Source organism: Chanodichthys erythropterus, chromosome 10 (assembly GCF_024489055.1).
Source record: "Chanodichthys erythropterus isolate Z2021 chromosome 10, ASM2448905v1, whole genome shotgun sequence".
NCBI lineage: Eukaryota > Metazoa > Chordata > Actinopteri > Cypriniformes > Xenocyprididae > Chanodichthys > Chanodichthys erythropterus.
Window position 1 is genome coordinate 48,886,459 of NC_090230.1, and position 19,555 is coordinate 48,906,013.

The window sequence follows — 19,555 nt, forward strand, 5'->3', positions numbered from 1 at the left end:
TACTGTATTTTTAATTAAATAAATGTAGCCTTGGTGAGCAGACGAAACTTCTTTTAAAAACATTAAAAATCTTAGTTGTTCCAAACGTTTGGACTGTACTGTATATATATATATATATATATATATATATATATATATATATATATATATATATATATATATATATATATATATATATATATATATAATATTTTTAAGCAGAGGTTTTTAAGGAGAGAGAATTTATTTAATGCAAATCATTATCACAGTTACTGACTTTTCCATACAGTATAAGCTTAATACAGCATAAGTGTGATTGTGAATTTTCTGAGAGCAACCAATTATGTAGATTTTAGTTATATAATTGAAAATTCAAAACTAATGAAGAAAAAGAGCCCAGATGAGAATGAACATCCAGAAGATCAACAAAAGCATCCATGTTGTAATATAGCTGTGAATGGCAATGGTTGATTACTATAATGGGTAAATGAGGAATCCACTGAAAGTGCTGAGGTTATCTGGACTGTCGTAGATGGTGTAACCCGGGAGGAGCTTCATGCAAACTACATCATCCACTTCCAGCTGCAGGACAGCTCCATTTGATGCGTATCGGTGCTGATCGTGATTACGCCATTGTCCCACTGACACAATCTTCTGCCCATTTTTATATAAACTTGCACCCAGAGATTGTCTGATTTGAACACCACATGCAGTGAATCTGAAATAGTAGACTCCTTTAACTGGTGCAGTGAAGAGACCTGCCATTGACAAAACCATTAGATCAAATGTAAAATGGGTCTGATGAAAATCAGAACTGGAAAATTTCCTTTAAGCAAGACATTGGCTAACTCAAAGTACCTGTTGTTGGGTTGTAGTTGTTACCAATATTCGTGAAGACATTATTGAAGGTCAGTGTGATCTCAGTACTGTGGGGACCTAAATCACCACGGGTCCCTAAGTCAGCTGAAAATGCCACTTTAGGTTGTTCTGTGGACAGAAAATAAAATAAGAAAATCATTTAAGCTCTTTAATAACACCAGAAAAAAATAAAAACAATGTTCAGAGCTATTGTGCATTAAAGGCAGACTGTAAATAACACCTTAAATATATATACTGTATAAAAAGGACAATTTTGATTAGTTTACCTGCATGTTCTCTCTTAAAGGTGTCCAGCTGGGTTTCACCAATTTTCATTCGCTCATTCATCGCTAAAAGTATTCAAATCATTAATTCTAGCTGAAATATATATTAAAAGAAGGAATATGGTGCATTTTCTATGTGAAATAAAATTCTTAATTATTTTTTTTTCTTCCCACACTAGAACATATCATGCTTCTTAATAAGGCATTTAAATTGTAATTTTCACACATTTTGTTACGTTTCATTTTCTACACTTTTGAGTACCTGCATTCTCTTTCTTCAGCTCCAGTATTTGTTCTGCCATTTCTATAAAACATTACGAGTCTATTTATTTAAATGACTTATTTAATGTTGCATCGTATTAAATGTGATTTCCTTTATTTTAAAGATAACTAAAGGGTGACAGAAGCAACCACTAGTACTAACTTGCATTTTCTTTCATCGCCATATCCAACTTGACTCTTAGCTCCACCATCATGTCTCTTAAATCTCTCACCTCAGTCCATATGTTGGGCTGGTTGTTTTCTCCATTGGCCACCAAATCTTTTACCTGAGTTTGTCCATCACTGAGTGACAGACAGCACAGCAGCAGCAGAGCAACACTCATCTTCATCCTGAGAAACAGAAAGACTCTTTGGTTTATGAAAATAACACATGAGGTAGTTAATCATTACCACTTATTATTGACACAGATATTTCTTATCCAATTAAATGGCAGAAATTGGGTAAAGCCAAAAGCCAAAGGGTAAAGACACAGTATCTGCATGTTAATGATTATACTACTAACACACATTCCTCATCAATATAAATACAGAGTCAAAATTAATCCAAGTGAATCCAAACTCCAAAGTTCTGTTTGTTTCTGAAAAGCATGTGCACTTGAGTTTCTTGCTGGGTAAATTAATCTGAAATTATATTTTAAGCAAAACATAAATATAGTGTAACATAAGAAGCATAGACTTCTTTTCATTGACTAGTTTTTACTAAAATAAAAACTAAAATATAAATAAAACAGTGAGCAGAAATAATCTGGTTTAATATCACTAGAGGTCGCCCTTTTACTACAAATGATAGTCAGGCTGTTACTCTTGAGGGCTTGGCAGAAGATGGTGAATTTGATGCTTTTAATACTTATCTTGTATTTACTTATGCATGTTATTTGTTTGATTTACACTTTTTACAGATTTACACAAAGATTCAAAACATATTTTTAGAAACACCATTTTTGTTTTTTTATATAATTTTTTTTTTGTTTTTTTTATATAAAAAAATGAATGTGGTTAAATGACAACTTGCTCTTTACTTGGAATGTAAACTAGATGTCTTAATGCGAACTGTCTTAAAATATATTATTATTACTATATTTTAAATTATATTAAAATGTTTTAATGTTTTAATATTTTACATTTATATTTCAAGGTTAAAATACCTCAGTATGATGAAGGTCTAAAGACATTCACAAACGCTAAGTCTGCAAAGAGGTTTTAGTATCAGGCCATTTTATGAAAATGGGAATATCTCTAAGGCCACCCTTGCCTGTTTGGTTATTACCAGTACTGTTAAATGTAAATAAAAAGAGCCTGCCTAATGCTGTGTCAGTGTCATCACATAGTGCTGCAGTCAAGTGCACTCTCTTGCCTGCCTGATGCCCTTGAGACTCAAGCACAGCTCTTTAAAATGCAGCGAGTGTTGCCTGGACTGGGCTGCAGCAAAATACTCCAAAACTCTTTATGCTTCTTCATTATGCCCCCTTTTATCAGCCAATTACTCATTATTGTGCAGAAGATTGTTCTTCTGGGCCCCAGAGCTCAAGTTTATTTCTCTGGAATTGAAAGGGCTGCTTTCCATTTATTTATTTACCTTTAAAAAATAAATTAAATTAACTTCTTCATATTCTTTCTACTTAAACCCCATAAATAAAATCACTTGCATCATCCAGACAGACAATGGAGAGAGAAATAAGAGGTGAGTTTAAGCATAAACAGGTCCTGAGGGAAAAGAAAAATAATTACTGCACAATAAATTATTTTGACGTGTTCCTCTAACCTCAAAACCAATACATGTTTTAGAAAGATTTTGGTTTCACAGATGTGATTATATTTAATCTAAATGAAAGGAATTTCTGGAACAAACATTTCAGTTTGAAAAAAAAAAAAAAAAAAAAAAAAAATATATATATATATATATATATATATATATATATATATATATATATATATATATATATATATACAGTACAGTCCAAAAGTTTGGAACCACTAAGATTTTTAATGTTTTTAAAAGAAGTTTCGTCTGCTCACCAAGGCTACATTTATATAATTAAAAATACAGTAAAAACAGTAATATTGTGAAATATTATTACAATTTAAAATTACTGTTTTCTGTTTGAATATATTTCATAAAGTAATTTATTCCTGTGATGCAAAGCTGAATTTTCAGCATCATTACTCCAGTCTTCGGTGTCACATGATCCTTCAGAAATCAATCTAATATGCTGATCTGCTGCTTAAGAAACATTTAATGTGTACAATTGTACAAAATATTTGTGTACAATATTTTTTTTCAGGATTATTTGATGAATAGAAAGTTCAAAAGAACAGTGTTTATCTGAAATGTAATCTTTTGTAACATTATAAATGTCTTTACTGCCACTTTTGATTGATTTAATGCATCCTTGCTGAATAAAAGTATTCATTTCTTTAATTTCTTTTCAAAAAAATTAATATTCTTACTGACCCCAAACTTTTGGACGGTAGTGTATAATGCTACAGAAGCTTAAATGCTGTTCTTTTGAACTTTCTATTCATCAAGGAATCCTGAAAAAAAGTATACAAATGTTTTTAACTTTGAAAATAATCATAAATGTTTATTGAGCAGCAAATCAGCATATCAGAATGATTTCTGAAGGATCATGTGACACTGAAGACTGGAGTAACAATGCTGAAAATTCAGCTTTGCATCACAGGAATACATTTTTTTGTCAAATATATTTAAATAGTACACCGTTATTTTAAATTGTAATAATATTTCACAATATTACTGTTTTTACTGTATTTTTAATTAAATAAATGTAGCCTTGGTGAGCAGACGAAACTTCTTTTAAAAAGATTAAAAATCTTAGTGGTTCCAAACTTTTGGACTGTAATGTATATATACAGTCAAATGTTTAGAAACATTACTATTTTTTAATGTTTTTAATCTCTTATGCTAATTTGGATGCATAAAAAAAAAATATATATATATATATATATATATATATATATATATATATATATATATATATTATATATATATATATATATATATATGAAGAGTTTCGTTGCAAAACGAGATAAATCCGTTTTTAACATTTTTGTCAAAACATGTTTATTATTATGTTATCATGTTATTATTTTGTTTTATGGTGCTACTTAGCTGTATTTTTTAAGTTATGAAGGTTTAAATCAAAACAAACCAACTGCAGTTGAATTGATATTAATTGGAATGCACAACCAAAAAACAAGATTTTTGAAAAATTAAAAAACTGGATTTATCTCGTTTTGCAACGAAACTCTTCATATATATATATATATATATATATATATATATATATATATATATATATATATATATATATATATATATATATATATATATATATATATATATATATATAGGCCAATATATAACAACGCATTCAGAAAGTTATCCAAACTAGAATAGAAAGCCATTCTGCTTGATATTACAGACTTTAGTGTCCTGCATAAAGTTTTAAAGATGTTGGGTTTAAAATATTCTTTAGGTGAGTTAAAATTATAATATATATATTTTTAATAATAATAGAAGAAGAAGAAGATTGCAATACTTTATCAATTTTACCAGGTGTCTGCAGTAACAACTCTTCTTTAATAATTGCTTAACCAACAGGTTATCAGAAGCCTGTTATTTCACTAAATGATGTGATCATATCAAGGTTTTATTGATATGCAGAGCAAAGTCATGTGATTAAAACCCATCAGCCTTATTTGGGAAGAGCAAATAAAAAGTGCTAGTAGCCTAGTTGTTTTTGAAAGATTTTATATACGAAATTGAATATTTAGAAATATATTGGAATACGTAAATACATGTGTCAGACTGGATTGCATTTTTTGCGCATATTTAATTATCTTAATTTATATTTTGCGCTGTTTTTAACACAAAAAACTAAGAATTTATTAAAAATAAAATATACACTTGTAGTTACACAAATCAAACAGCAGATGTGCGCAAGTGAGCTACTCTGAAACCCCTCCTTCTGGGCGGATCTTCCCTGGTTAGTCCCTCCTGCTTCCTGTCAGACACCCTCCTATTTTCTCCCCCTTCTCAAGGCCCCACCCGACCATCTGCCACAGGGCCGACATTTCCTGCACTCCAGCTGCCAGCCCCGAGTTTATTCTCTTCCTGCTTTTCTGCAGCTAACAGGATGAACGGATCCCATTCATACATCGCCCCCCTCCCTCCCCCTTTCCTTTATTCCATCTCCCGGGAAACAAGCAACTTTGAGGCAAAAGAGAATGCCGCATAAACACACATGCTGTTCTCGCGCCAAGTGTCCGCACGCGGAAAGGTGTTGTTTGAGTTTTAAAGTTTAAAGAGACACAATGCTAAAACTTTTTACTCGTAAAAAACAAAGGTTTTTCTAACCACAACGACAGAACAACATGACAAATGATCTATCTATCTATCTATCTATCTATCTATCTATCTATCTATCTATCTATCTATCTATCTATCTATCTATCTATCTATCTATCTATCTATCTATCTATCTATCTATCTATCTATCTATCTATCTATCTATCTATCATCTCATTTTATTTATTTATTAAACAGAGAAAGTGTGGTTAATTGGGAGTTAATACAAGATGGATTTTCTTCACATTATGTTGAAATTCTAGGTCAGAACCCCCCCCCCCCCCCCCCTCACTTTTGGCATTCAGAGTAAGTCCACTGCTCAAGACCTTTTAAGGGAAGAAAAGAGTCAGATAGCAGAGAGAAACTTGAGCACAGACAGAACTAATATTGTTACACATTAACTCTGTGTGAGTGAAGAGAGGATACACACAGAAGTGAATGTTAAAGAAGTAAATGTGGGACTTGGATGTTTTCATACAAATGGAATGTCCATGTTATCTGCTGTTGAATGTGTCCTTGAGATAGACAAGAGTGAAAAACTGTCCAATCAGCAAAACTGCTTTACACTCTTTTTGAGTTTTGAGTGTGCATGTGATGATTATTATAGAGTCTGCTGATGTTTGGAATGATCATGTGGTTCTAGTTTATACCCTTGAGTCTGGTGAAATTCAATTAGTTTAGAATTCTTCTCCTGTCTGTCTTACCCTTCATCTTTTTTTTTTTAGCAGTCAGTAGAGGGAGCTATTGAACTATGGATGAGGCTTATTTGTGTCTCCCCAGGAAAGTTTCAGCCATTTCACAGATGTTTTATAACTTAAACTCTTGTCCTCCATGTTAATAATAGACCAGTACTCACATCAAGTGAGAGGTATTTTATTCTAAATCAAAACTTAACTTTTATCCATTCATTATCCAGTCCATCCCCTCCCCCCATGTGAATCATGCTTAGTCACACTGACACATATTTGGCTTGGAAGAATGAAAAAAAGGGAGGTTTAAGGGGGGCTCTAAAAGGGACAGACATGTTGACTACCAAAGCACTTTGTACAGCAGTTGTGGATTAGTAATTTCAGCCATCTGTCTCATTCTCTTTTTTAAGTGTTTTTGTGTAAGAAACAGAAAAAGAGTCCACTCGGTGCCACTCGATATATATATATATATATATATATATATATATATATATATATATATATATATATATATATATATATATATATATATTTAAAAAAACAAAACTGACTTCCATGTCTGTTTTTCTAGGTATAATATAGAAACATTACAATAATGATATAATTAGACCAATAATAATAGGTCGGAAAGATTCTTAAAATCTTTTTGAAATAAGTCTCTTATCACCAAGGCTGCATTTGTTTAATCAGAAAAAAAGAAAAAAAAAAAAAAAAAAAAAAAAAAAATATATATATATATATATATATATATATATATATATATATATATATATATATATATATATATATATATATATATATATATATTCACGTGGGTAAATGAGAGCAAACCCATTGCCTGTGACCTCATTCTGTCCATAGGCCTTACACAGAGAGATTACAGAGCACAGATAATCATAAGCGTTCCATTTTATTTTTAAAAATAATTGCTGTCTTGTTCCTCACAGGACATGCATTCCAGTCATCTCCCATTCATTCTGTGTGTGTATGTATGTGTGAGTGAGAGAGAGAGAGAGAGAGAGAGAGGGGTTGGGTCCCCCTTCGTAAGAATGCCAATGGATGCAGCTGCTTGTTTGACCCCTGTAGTGTCAGGTTATTCCTGGAACAGCTGTCAGATTGTGTCTGGGTGAGTGTGGGTGAATGGTCGAAAAGGAAACTACTGGAATAGAATAAGAAGTGTTGGTCTTTTGTGCTTTTGTGCTCTTATGCAAAGTAGCTCTTTGCTGTTGGTAAATAATCCATCTGTAGGCCTCGTAACGTATCTTAAAGGGATAGTTCTTCACAAAAAAGGAAAATTCTGTCATCATTCACTCCCAATGCTGTTCCAAAACTGAATGACTTTGTTTCTTCTGAGGAATACAAAGAAGTTATTTTGGGAAATGTCTCAGTTTTTTGTTGTCCATACTATGGGCACCAATGTTATTTGGATCTCCAACGTTCTTCAAAATATCTTCTTTTGTGTATCTTCATTTTTAGGTGAACAATACCTTTAAGCAATATTCAAAATATCTATGTGGCTAGTACTTACATCTGTGTTGTGAGCTGGACTAAACAATACCTGAATGCTCTTTTATTACCATTTTGGCCTCATGTAAATCAGCTTCCATGTTATCCATCAGGCTTCGACTAAGTGTTTGCATTCAGGGTCACATATTTTCCAAATTTGCAAATAAAATTCAGTATTTGCATTCACGTTGTAGTTGCGCCCATCTGTGTTAGAAGAGGTTTAGGCATATGTGATCATAATCGTATATTCTGTGTAAAACATTTTACTCTGTTAACTTGTGGCCTTTTATATGACTATAGCATTGTTTAGCTTGAAATAATAAATAGTTTTAAATATGAGGCTCTGAATATCTCTCCACAACAATCTGCTCTTTCATTCCTTTGCAGTTTTATTGTGAGGACAGTTGGGGGCACTCCAATATCATACTATGTCTGTCTATGGTTGTTAAAGGTGTGTGTTTATCTTATGTCTCCTGTTTGTCTCTGTTTGTCTGTAAAGACCTTGGAAAAAGAGTCCTGTGGTTTTCTAGAGTCTGTAAACCCTCTTATCAGTGTAGGCCACTGCCAGTCGCAGGATGTGGGAGGATGAAAGCAATATTAGGACAACTATACTGGGATGGATGGAAGTATTTTGTGTATGAGGTGAAGGCTGCTTGTTCAGTTTATCTGCTTAGGCCCAAAAGAGAGAAACCATATATCTCAAAGCTTCTTAGAGCAAGTTACAATTCAGACTGGTAAAGACTGATTGTGTGTGAGGGGAGAGAGCAGAAAGAGGGGGAAAGCATGAAAGCATCTAATCCACTTATTCTGCTGGAGATGTGGGACTACACTGTAATCTGGGACTCTGTATGCAAGCTTTGTCTGAATGTGTGAAGAACAAGAGGGTCTCGTGTTCCTCTGCTCTGAATGGCTCTGCAGAGACACTGCAATGTCCTTTATGTAACATCACATGTCCTTTTTCTCTCTTTTTGCTTCCATCCATCTTCATTTTCCTCACAATAAAAGTGATTGTACACTTAAACTGCATCAAAATGCTGATTCCAAAGTTTTATGTATTTATTTTAGTAAAATGTCTGTCATCCTCATGTTCACACAGGTGTAAATTCATCACATTAAAACCATAATAATGTTAATAATTATAATACCAGTAATAATATTTTAAACTTAACTTTTTTGGTGAACTGTTTCTTGACAAAGATGTCTTTCTTTAAACTTTCTTTAAAAACAAATGTGATTCTGGACCACAAAAGTTGCACTGGTATATTTTTAGCAATAGCCAACAATACATTGTATGGGTCAAAATTATAGACTTTTCTTTTATGCCAAAAATCATTAGGATATTAAATAAAGATCATGTTCCATGAAGATATTTTGGAAATTTCTTACAGTAAATTTATCTTTGTGAGTGGATATGCATTGCTAAGGACTTCATTTGGACAACTTTAAAGGTGATTTTTTGCACACTCAGATTCCAGATTGTTCAAATAGTTGTATCTTGGCCAAATATTGTCCTATCCTAACAAAGCATACATCAATGGAAATCTCAATTTTGAAAAAAAAAAAAAAAACAGAAGAAAAAAGAAGAAGAAAAAAAAGGCTCTTATGACTGGTTTTGTGGTCCAAGGTCACAAATGCAACTTTCTGTCTCACGCAATGACATTTATACTTTTTGTAAGTCTCTAAATAATTTTTGAAGCTACCTTATTTTATATTAAGATATTAACTAATGCATGCATGTTTGTGTATATTTTTTTAAAAAGGTTTTGCACACAAACAACACAGCCTTGCTGCTTTTACAGTCCTCATTTTTCTGCCAGCTTTGCGTTCTAAAGCCCCATGAGTGTTTTTCTGTGTGACTGAGCACATCTGTTTCTAATCAAGCCGTCGTACCCCACATTCCTGTGTGAGAGTTATGACTTCTAGTCTCCCACACTTTCATAAACAAAAATTTGCATGCAGCCTGACTTTGTATGATGAATTCAAGTTGCTTATAATGTAACCTAAAGAATGTTTCCTTTGTTGTTTTTTTCCATTTGTTCAGGGTGTTTTGTAATACATAGTAACTAGAGGAAATCCTGGGGTGAACTTTTTTTCCCGGTTGATGAGTCAGTTTTTCCATCCTCTTCATGAGTACTGGCCAGTGAAGAAAACAGAAAAGAGGAAAAAGAGAAATGCTCTTGAGTAACTTGTGCTGTTGTTAGTTTTTATGCCTTTAACATTGTAGGCCATTTAGATGTAGTTTCCTGTCTTGACCAGAAGAGGTTAGTATTGTTTTGTGAAGAGCAGAAATGAGCGATTATTATAAGTATGGTTGTGTATGTGTGTTTGCGCATGTGTGTTAGTAGGTCAGCTGTAGTAATGCGGTGTGTCCTGTAGTAGTCAGTATTGCTGGAGAAGTTGCACTAGGAGCTGTGTCACTGTAAATGAAGATTTTCACGATTTAAGCCAGGTGGTGCTCATGTTGTTGCTTGAAGTTAAAACGAAATCAGTCAGGTTTAAAACATCTAACCTGTTCAGATATCAGATTTTATTTTCCCTTCCTTCGGAGGCACATGGGTGCAGTTCTGCATGATTTGTTTTGTTCCACCTTCTGTTTACTTTTGTTTTTATTCAAATACATAAGGCAAGATTCATTGACTTCAAATACTATATATATATATATATATATATATATATATATATATATATATACATATATATATATATATAGTATTTGAAGTCAATGTTAAATATATGCTATTTGTTTGGGAATGTAATGTTTTTAGCACAAAAAATAAATAACCATGTTAAAAAATGAAGGTATACAGTATGTATTTGTGCTTCACATGGAGCCTGATTCTTGAATATAAGGAGAATGCCCACTAGATGGGGTGTAGGACCTATACTGCTGTCAGAAATTGCTTATGTCATTGGGAAGAGACCATCAGAGAAATGCAATGGGGGAGTTTTCCCTGAAAGTGTGTCAGTAGGGGAATGATGCCAGTGTAGGACAGTCATAGAAAGCAAGCTGTGAGAGAAAGGGGAGAGGGAGCTCTTACTTCAAATTTGATTGTGATTTGTAAAGCAGGGCAGGAACATTGTTTGTTTGTCCTGTTTCCAGGTTTTGAGGCCAAAGCATATACATTGCTTTTTAAGTCATGGCTTTAAACACATGGGATATGATTGTAATATAATAATTGTATGTGTATGTCTCCGTAAAAGCTTTTAAATTTGAATCATTTTGGTGAAAATTTCTGTCTTTGTTTATACTGTATTGCTGTCTTTTGTTCTGAAACATTCATAATCCTATGACTCTACAGGGATTTACATTTTATTTTTTTTTTATTTTTTTTATTATTATTATTAATGGAACATCCATATTTGAATATATATAATGGATGAAGACCATCAGGTAAAGGAGGTTAGGGATGTGCCATCAGTTTTCGTTACAGTATTAGAGTACCTCCTTGCAGTCACATGATCACTAATCATCATGTTTGTGTTTGTGGTCTCCCTAAGATATCTGGTTGGCAGACATGATGGGGTGAACAGGTCTGATGAGCCAGATTGGAGTCTTTATAAGATTACAGACCCTATTAAACGATCTGCACAGCAACCGTGCCGGATGAGTGTGTCATCTGACTGCAACATTGGCTGTGATCGTATCTCAACCTTGCAAGAGGTCAGCGTATTAGAGATTTTGGTAGCTCTTTACAATAAGGTCTCATTTGTTAACTTAGTTAATGCATTAACCATAACAATAAGCAATTCTTACAGCATTTATTAATCTTTGTTAATGTTATTTAATAAAAATGTTCATGTTCCTATTCACAGTGCATTAACTAATGCATAAAACACATAACACATAAAACTTTTGATCTTAAAAAAATGTATTAAATGCTGAGATTAACAACAGGCCTTTAAGAATGAGGAGATGTCAGGGTCGGTTTAAGACTCGGGTCCTCGTTATTAAAGGGTTTAAAAGTGAAAATTATCCCATGACTGATTTACTCACCCTCAAGCTATCATAGGTGTATGATTTCTTCTTTCGGTCTAACACAATCGGAGTTATATTAAAAATAATTTCGGTAACACTTTACTTGAAGGGGTGTGCATAAGACTGACATGGCACCTTCATAATCATGACTTGACACATGTCATGAATATGAAGGAGGTTTTATGAATGTTTATGACAACTGTCATTAAGAGTCATTCGCTCAATTATGTCATTTTTAATGCAAAGATGACATTGTTTGAGATGTCTGAGTTATGACAACTTGACATAAACCAACACATCATAACCTGTCAGTGTCTTTGTCATGACAACTTGACATCATATAGCTTTATGGGTTAACATTATATTAAACTGTCATGTGGTTGGTTTTGACATTGGCTGTCATGAGGCCATTATAAAAGTGTCATGAATATGTATCTTGAGCTCAAGTACAGTGGTACAAATTGAACTTGTCATTAAAATGTCATTAAGTGACAATACTCTGACAAATAGTTTTATAACAGCGTCATGACTATTTTTCATTTCATGTTTTTTGGTTTTTTTTTGTTTTGTTTTGTTTATTGTTTTTTTAAGTTTCCTCCAACAGAAGGTCAGATAATAGACAATTTCAAATTTCGTAAAAAAGATGACACTGTTATAAAATAATGGTAACACTTTATTTTAGGGTCTTTTAACTAGTTGCTTATTACTATTAGCATTCATATGGCTAAAATATTGGCTATTTTTTAGTACTTATAAAGCACATTTTAATGCCTTATTTTGCATGACCATATTCTACATTCCTAATCCTACCCAATACCTAAACCCAACAATTAACTATAATAAGCAGTAAATTAAGAGTTTATTGAGGGAAAAGTCATAGTCAATCGTTTATATACGTGTTCCCTATACTGAAATGTTACCAAAATAATGTAATGTAATGTTAACCCATAAAGCTAAGTAGTTTTTTAAGTTTGATAATTAATCTGCTATGTCATGTTTATGACAGGTTATGATGTTTTGCTAATGTCAAGTTGTCATGACAAAGACACTGACAGGTTATGATGTGTTGGTTTATGTCAAGTTGTCGTAACAAAGACAACTCAAACAATGTCATCTTTGCATTAAAAATGACATAATTGAGCGAATGACTCTTAATGACAGTTGTCATAAACATTCATAAAACCTCCTACATATTCATGACACGTGTCATGTCAAGATTATGAAGGTGTCATGTCAGTCTTATGCACACCCCTTCAAGTAAAGTGTTACCATAATTTCTGACTCTTCCAAGCTTTATAACGGGAGTGAATGGTAATCAGTATTTTGAAGCCCAAAAAAAGCACATCCATCCATCTTAGAAGAAATCCATACGGCTCCAGCGGGTTAATAAAGGCTTTCGGAAGTGAAGCAATGCATTTTGTAAGAAAAATATCCATATTTATAACTTTATAGACTATAATCACTAGCTTATGGTAACATTAGCTTAGGTGAGAGTAGACTCCTCTCACGGTTCAAACATATAGGGCTGGGCAACAAACTCAAGCTCCTCTGACATTTCTCTTTAAAAATTATAATTTTGGACTAATTCATGAGTGGAGTTTTGTTTTGCTTTATCCTCTGTGCTTCTGCGTTCGTCAATGCGTCATGCGTCAAATCAAAGTTCACTCTTCCACCGAAATCGACTCGTGTACGGAAGCCAGTGATTCTAGTTTATAATATTATAAATGTTTTTTTTTTTTTCTTACAAAAACACATTGCTTCACTTCAGAAGGCCTTTATTAATGCCAATGGATTACTTATATTATGGATGAATGTGCTTTTTTGGACTTCAAAATCTCAGTTACTATTCACTCCCATCTCTAAAAAATGCTGGGTTAAAAACAACCCAAGTTGGGTTGAAAATGGACAAACCCAGCAATTGGGTTGTTTTAACCCAGCGGTAGGGTTAAATGTTTGCCCAACCTGCTGGGTAGTTTTATTTAACTCAATTATTGTTTAAAAATTACTGTATTGCTTAATTAAAATTAACCCAAAGTATGTTGGAAATGAACATTTATTAATGTTCAGTGAATAATTATTAAACAATAAACATTTATTAAATTGCTTATTAATACATTTATATTAATAAACTATTAAACTTATTAATAAACATTCACCTTTTGTCTATTATTGTTGTCTCTAATTGCATCTGGTTTTTAATTTCCCAACTATTTTGGGTTCATTTTAAGCGAGCCATATAGCAATTTTTAAATAATAGTTGGTTTAAATAAAACTACCCAGCAGGTTGGGCAAACATTTAACCCAACCGCTGGGTTAAAACAACCCAATTGCTGGGTTTGTCCATTTTCAACCCAACTTGGGTTGTTTTTAACCCAGCATTTTTTAAGAGCTGGAATATTTTATAATATTACTCCTATTGTGTTTGACTGAAAGAAGAAAGTCATATAAATCTAGGATGGGTTGAGGGTGAATAAATTATGATACAATTTTCATTTTTGGGTGAACTAACCCTTTAACACCACACTTGTGGCTACTCAAAACAGAAACAAAAACACTAGCAGCACATGCACTTCTCAACAATAAATCACTTTCTTCAGTTGTGATTCTTTTATAAGCTCTCTGTGTGGTCGATTCCACCAGTCTCTCTCTCTTTTGGTCCATATGTCTCCTGACTTGTTTTCCCATTGCCAACTGAACCACGACCTCTTGCCACAAACATGAACTAAGATTAATAAATGCTTTAGAAGTATTTTTCAGTAGATGTAGCTAACTAATGTTAAGAAATGAAACCTTATTAAAGAGTATAAACAAGATTTCTTCAAACTGAAACAGACTGTTTTGCTTGTTAGATAAAAAATGATTACTAACCATTTTAAATGCATAAACACTCTTTAACAGTCTTTAATAGAGTTTGGGCAGATTTTGTCACAAAACCATAGATGATATAGATACGGTAGATAATAAATATAGTCTCTCTGTAGATATTCAATTAAAATGTTTGGCAGTACTCCTGTGCACTCTTTATCAGTCAGCATTTGTGGACACTGGCTTGTTTTGCACATGAACAAAGTGCTATTCTTGGGTTAAATAGATGTCATCTTTGGCAGGATCTGAATAATGGTCACATTCAAAGCTACAGGCTGAAATACTAATGTATTCCAAACTGCATCCTCCTCCTGGACACACTTCCCTTCCCTCACAAAATCCGGATCCCTTTCTGTCTCCCCCCCAGCTTTATATTAGAGAACAAAGGCTGAGCGTGTGCCACTGTAAAGAGCCATGCCTGCTGTGCTCTGTGTTGGAATGGAGCCTGTGTGTGTGTGCAGTCCTAATCAACTCTACATTATGAGGACAAAATGTCCCCAAAGATGGCAATATCTGAAATCCTTGTCCTTGAGGGGACATTTTTTGGTCTCCGTGAGGAAAACGGCTTCTAACAGCAGAAAGTTTTCTGTGGTGGGTAGGTTTAGGGGTAGGGTTAGGAGAATATACAGTTGGCACTGTATAAAAATCATGAAAACATGAAAACCCAACCCTGTGTATGTGTGTGTGTTTGTGTGCACGCATGTTTTTGTGACATATCAGGACACAAATTTGTATAATGATATGGGTATGACATAGGTATTACAAGGAGAGGGTGACTTATGAGGACATTACCCCATGTGCCTATTTTTCAAAAGGCTTATAAATCATACAGAATGAACGTTTCCTGTGATGGGTAGGTTAAGGTTTAGGTGTAGGGTTGGTGTAGGGCGATAGAAAATGCAGTTTGTACAGTATAAAAAACATTACGCCTATGGAATGTCCCCACAATTCACAAAAACAAACGTTTGTGTGTGCTTCTGTCCATGTCCATGTGCACGTGTGTGTCAATAGGTCATATAGCAAAATGCCATCAGTTTCTCAATAAAGGGACATCTGCACAGCCATCTCTCTCTCTCTCTCTCTCACACACACACACACACACACACACACACACACACACACACACACACACACACACACACACACACACACACACACACACACACACACACACACACACACACACACACACACACACACACACACAAAGAAAACATTTACCATCACAATAGCAGTGAGCAGTTCACGCCCACACACAAGTATTTAATAATTCAACATTCATCAAAAAGGAGCTGCCTTTACTCCGGTACTGAGCTTGGAGTAGTAACACCCGGAAGTAGTTTAATCTCAAACTTTGATATAATGTTCCCATATTTGTCTGATTTTGCACTCTTTCATACATTTACAATGTTACAACCCACCTTACTTCTGGATAAGTTGTAACAGTTTCATAATTAAACAATTCAATAATTATTTTACTGTAGTATTTATTTATTTTTTTACTTTACAAATTTACTTAATCATTTTATAGCAATATCCACATTCACATTATTTCCATGTTTTTAATTCATGCAAAACAGCAAAAAAAAAAAAAAAAAGAAAAAGAAAAAACCCTCCTCCCCACACAACACATAGGCCTACAATTTATTATTTATTTTATTATTTATTTTTGTAAGTTTGTGTATACACCCCCCTGTATTATATTTAAACTCTCTTTAACTTTGTGACCTAGTTTTATATGTCTATCTTCAGGGCAGAGTTATTTAAGTTTTATTCCCCAAGTATCCAGGCATTATACTGGGCCATTTGTGCAAAATTCAATTAGTGTTTTGCGTTTTTTCTGCTCGCGCCTCAACACATATTCCTCACAGGAACGGGGGTGTAAATGGAACTTGAACGCAGTCAATTCCCAGAATAGAATCTCTAGAAGTGACCTTAGAAGTTTACAGACATTAAATTTACTCTTTTATCCTTCTGCAGTACACATAGACTACGTAGTGCCATAGGCAAGATGTCCATTTCACTGAAGAACACCGCAGAGAGAGGTACAGAGAGAATTAATGTTTAGGATCGCAGGGTCTTTGTCCTGGTTCACTCAGGCTGTGTTTAGGAACAGATGGACCATTAGTGCACTCAGGCTTTACATCTGCACACTTCAAACCTGGACTAAATATAGTCAGTGGATTATAGGTGACGTCACATCTCTTATATGACCAGTGTGACCTGTAAAATTGTGCATGAGACCACTACACGCATGTGCAAAGTCACCCCAAACACACACGAGCAAGCCTTGTGCAGATACCTTTTTTATGGTGTATTGAAATGGCAGTGCTTCCAAGCGCCACTAGTTGGCAGCACTAGTGATTGCCTTTTTACACACCTCCTAGCTCTTTTTCCTTTTGTCCTTCGATTCTCTTGTCTCCTCATCTGACATGTTGTTTTTTCATCTGTATCCTTTTTTCCACTTCTCACACTTTGTCTCCTTAACTGACGTCTCTGTATTTTCCCCTTTTTTTGGTTATTCTGTAATCATTTATATGATTTATATGATATTAAAAACTCTTGTTCTTCACATATATCTGACCTAAATCAGACATCTGCTCCATCAGCTTTGGCGGCGTGACAGAATTTCGTCACACAGCCAGCAAACTGTTCACCTTGGCAGTCAGGCATGTCACTGCAGTTTCCTTTCCAATCTCCCCACTGAACACTCTCAGTCGGCTGTCAATCGTCATCTCTTTTACCCCTTCCTAACCACCACACCATCCGGTTCGCACATGGACACACAGGATGGCATGTCAAGGGTTAAAGACCCCACCCTTTCAGAATCTCACTGTGACCTATATAATCCAAAATGGCTGCTACAGAGCTTCATATATGAAAATGTATCTCACCCCTCCCTTTCTTGTTTTCCGTCCATCTCCTTCTGTTTCTCCTTCTCTCTCTTTCCTAATTCTCTGTCTGCATTCGTTTATTACTGAGATTTGACTTGAAATCAATTTGAGGTGCTTTACATGTGATGCTTTCAAGTGTTGAGCGTTTTCATTTAGATGGATATATGAGGATGCTGTCAGCTGATCTGAAGTCCTGTGGTCTCCGTCAGGAGCATGGTGTTAACAGCAGGCGTATTCGCTTAATGTGGGTGTGTGGTTCTAGTGTGTGATCAGTGTGTCTCACCGTGTGTTTCTCTGCAGGGATGAGCTCTGTTAATCCTTCGTCTCTGAGCTTAACACAGATCAGATCAGCAGTTTGGGATATTTTTTTTTTTTTTTCTGGCACGTGCCGTTGGAAATTCAGTCTCACAGTGGCAAAATGTGTGTCAGGGAGTTATAACCAAAAATAACCCACACTGTTAACCTCCATTGTTTGAGCGAATGTTCTATTTATTTATGGATTAGATGTATTTGCCTTCTGTTTGCATGGAAGTCACTGGACAAACTGCATTTTATTCCTTATGAAACTTCATTCAATCTTAGTGTAACATCTTTAAAATAGGCATCATTAGTCTCATCTCTGCCTGGATGAACATTTTTGGAATGGGAATAGAAGATTATCTCATATTCAATCTGAATCTATAACACAGTTTTACAGCAAACTTAGAGAGTTGAGTGACTTCTGGGAAATGGTTAGTTATGGCTGTGCTTTGATATATGAATACATGCATTTTTATTAAAGGATTAGTTCCCTTTAAATGAAAATGACCCCCATATTTACTCACCCTCAAGCCATTTTAGATGTACATGACTTTCTTCTTTCTGATTAACACAATCAGAGTTATATTAATAAATATTCTGACGCATCCAAGCTTTATAATGGCAGTGAACATGACCAAGGAGTAAAGCTCAAGAAAGTGCGTCCATCCATCCGTCCATCCTGGGGGTTAATAAAGCCCTTCTGAAGCAAAGCGATGCATTTATGTAAGAACAATATCCATATTTAACAAGTTATAAAGTAAAATATCTTCCACCAGACCGCCTTCCGTATTTAACTTACTAAAAAAGCGACGTCAGTTACACTTTCTTCGTAAGTTGAATACGGAAGGCGTATAATGTGGCATAAGCGTTTTGAACTGTGGGAGGCATTACACTTATGTTGAATACGGAAGGTGGTCTGGAAGCTAGATATTTTACTAACATAAGAGGAAGATGGATGTATATACTGTGGGTATGTAAAGATATATATATATATATATATATATATATATATATATATATATATATATATATATATATATATATATATATATAGCTAATATCTAATTTCTTTGTTTGCTTGTAGAGCTGCAAACTCTTCAGCAGAACTGCACACAGTAGGTATCAGATATCAGATCGATCTGATCATTTTTAAATTTGTTGTAGCTCAGAAACAGGTCAATCAGATAACTTGCTCTTCACAGGCTCATAGACTGATATATCAAGTTAAAGTACTTAGTTAGCTAGTACTGTGATCCTAAAACATTATATAATGTAGATGATTGATTCTTAATTAATTCATATTGGTACAAACCCAATTTTCAGACAACTTAATCCCTTCTTTGTGCTTCAGGTTGGCTTATAGCTGCTGAATATTAAGATTTGATATTCGAATGGCTACAAAAACATGCTTTAATTTTTTTTTTTTTTTTTTTTTTTTTTTTTATGTAGCCACCCCCTTAGAAAACAAAACGGTTCATTACATGCCTGGGGTCACAGCCAGATCAGACTGTCTCCTATAAATTGCCAGCCCACTGCTTCAGTCATCACTTGAA

The 19,555-nt window shown here is 34.0% G+C and overlaps 1 protein-coding gene across 1 annotated transcript; it reads right to left on the bottom strand.

The window, feature by feature from the left end:
• Positions 1-205: 205 nt before the first annotated feature.
• Positions 206-1,738, bottom strand: cbln17 (cerebellin 17). The gene is made up of 5 exons (XM_067399369.1): positions 1,546-1,738; positions 1,384-1,425; positions 1,125-1,187; positions 838-966; positions 206-737 (listed from the first exon to the last, which is right to left on the bottom strand). The coding sequence occupies exons 1-5, from the start codon at positions 1,730-1,732 to the stop codon at positions 454-456; spliced, it is 705 nt and encodes a 234-aa protein (XP_067255470.1). The 5' UTR covers positions 1,733-1,738; the 3' UTR covers positions 206-453.
• Positions 1,739-19,555: the final 17,817 nt, after the last annotated feature.

Coding starts and splice junctions, on each gene's coding strand:
- cbln17 (XM_067399369.1), bottom strand. CDS start 1,732: ATGAAGATGAGTGTTGCTCTGCTGCTGCTGTGCTGTCTGTCACTCAGT. Junction 1,426..1,545: donor GGCGATGAAAGAAAATGCAA/GTTAGTACTAGT, acceptor AATGTTTTATAG/AAATGGCAGAACAAATACTG. Junction 1,188..1,383: donor GCTGAAGAAAGAGAATGCAG/GTACTCAAAAGT, acceptor GAATACTTTTAG/CGATGAATGAGCGAATGAAA.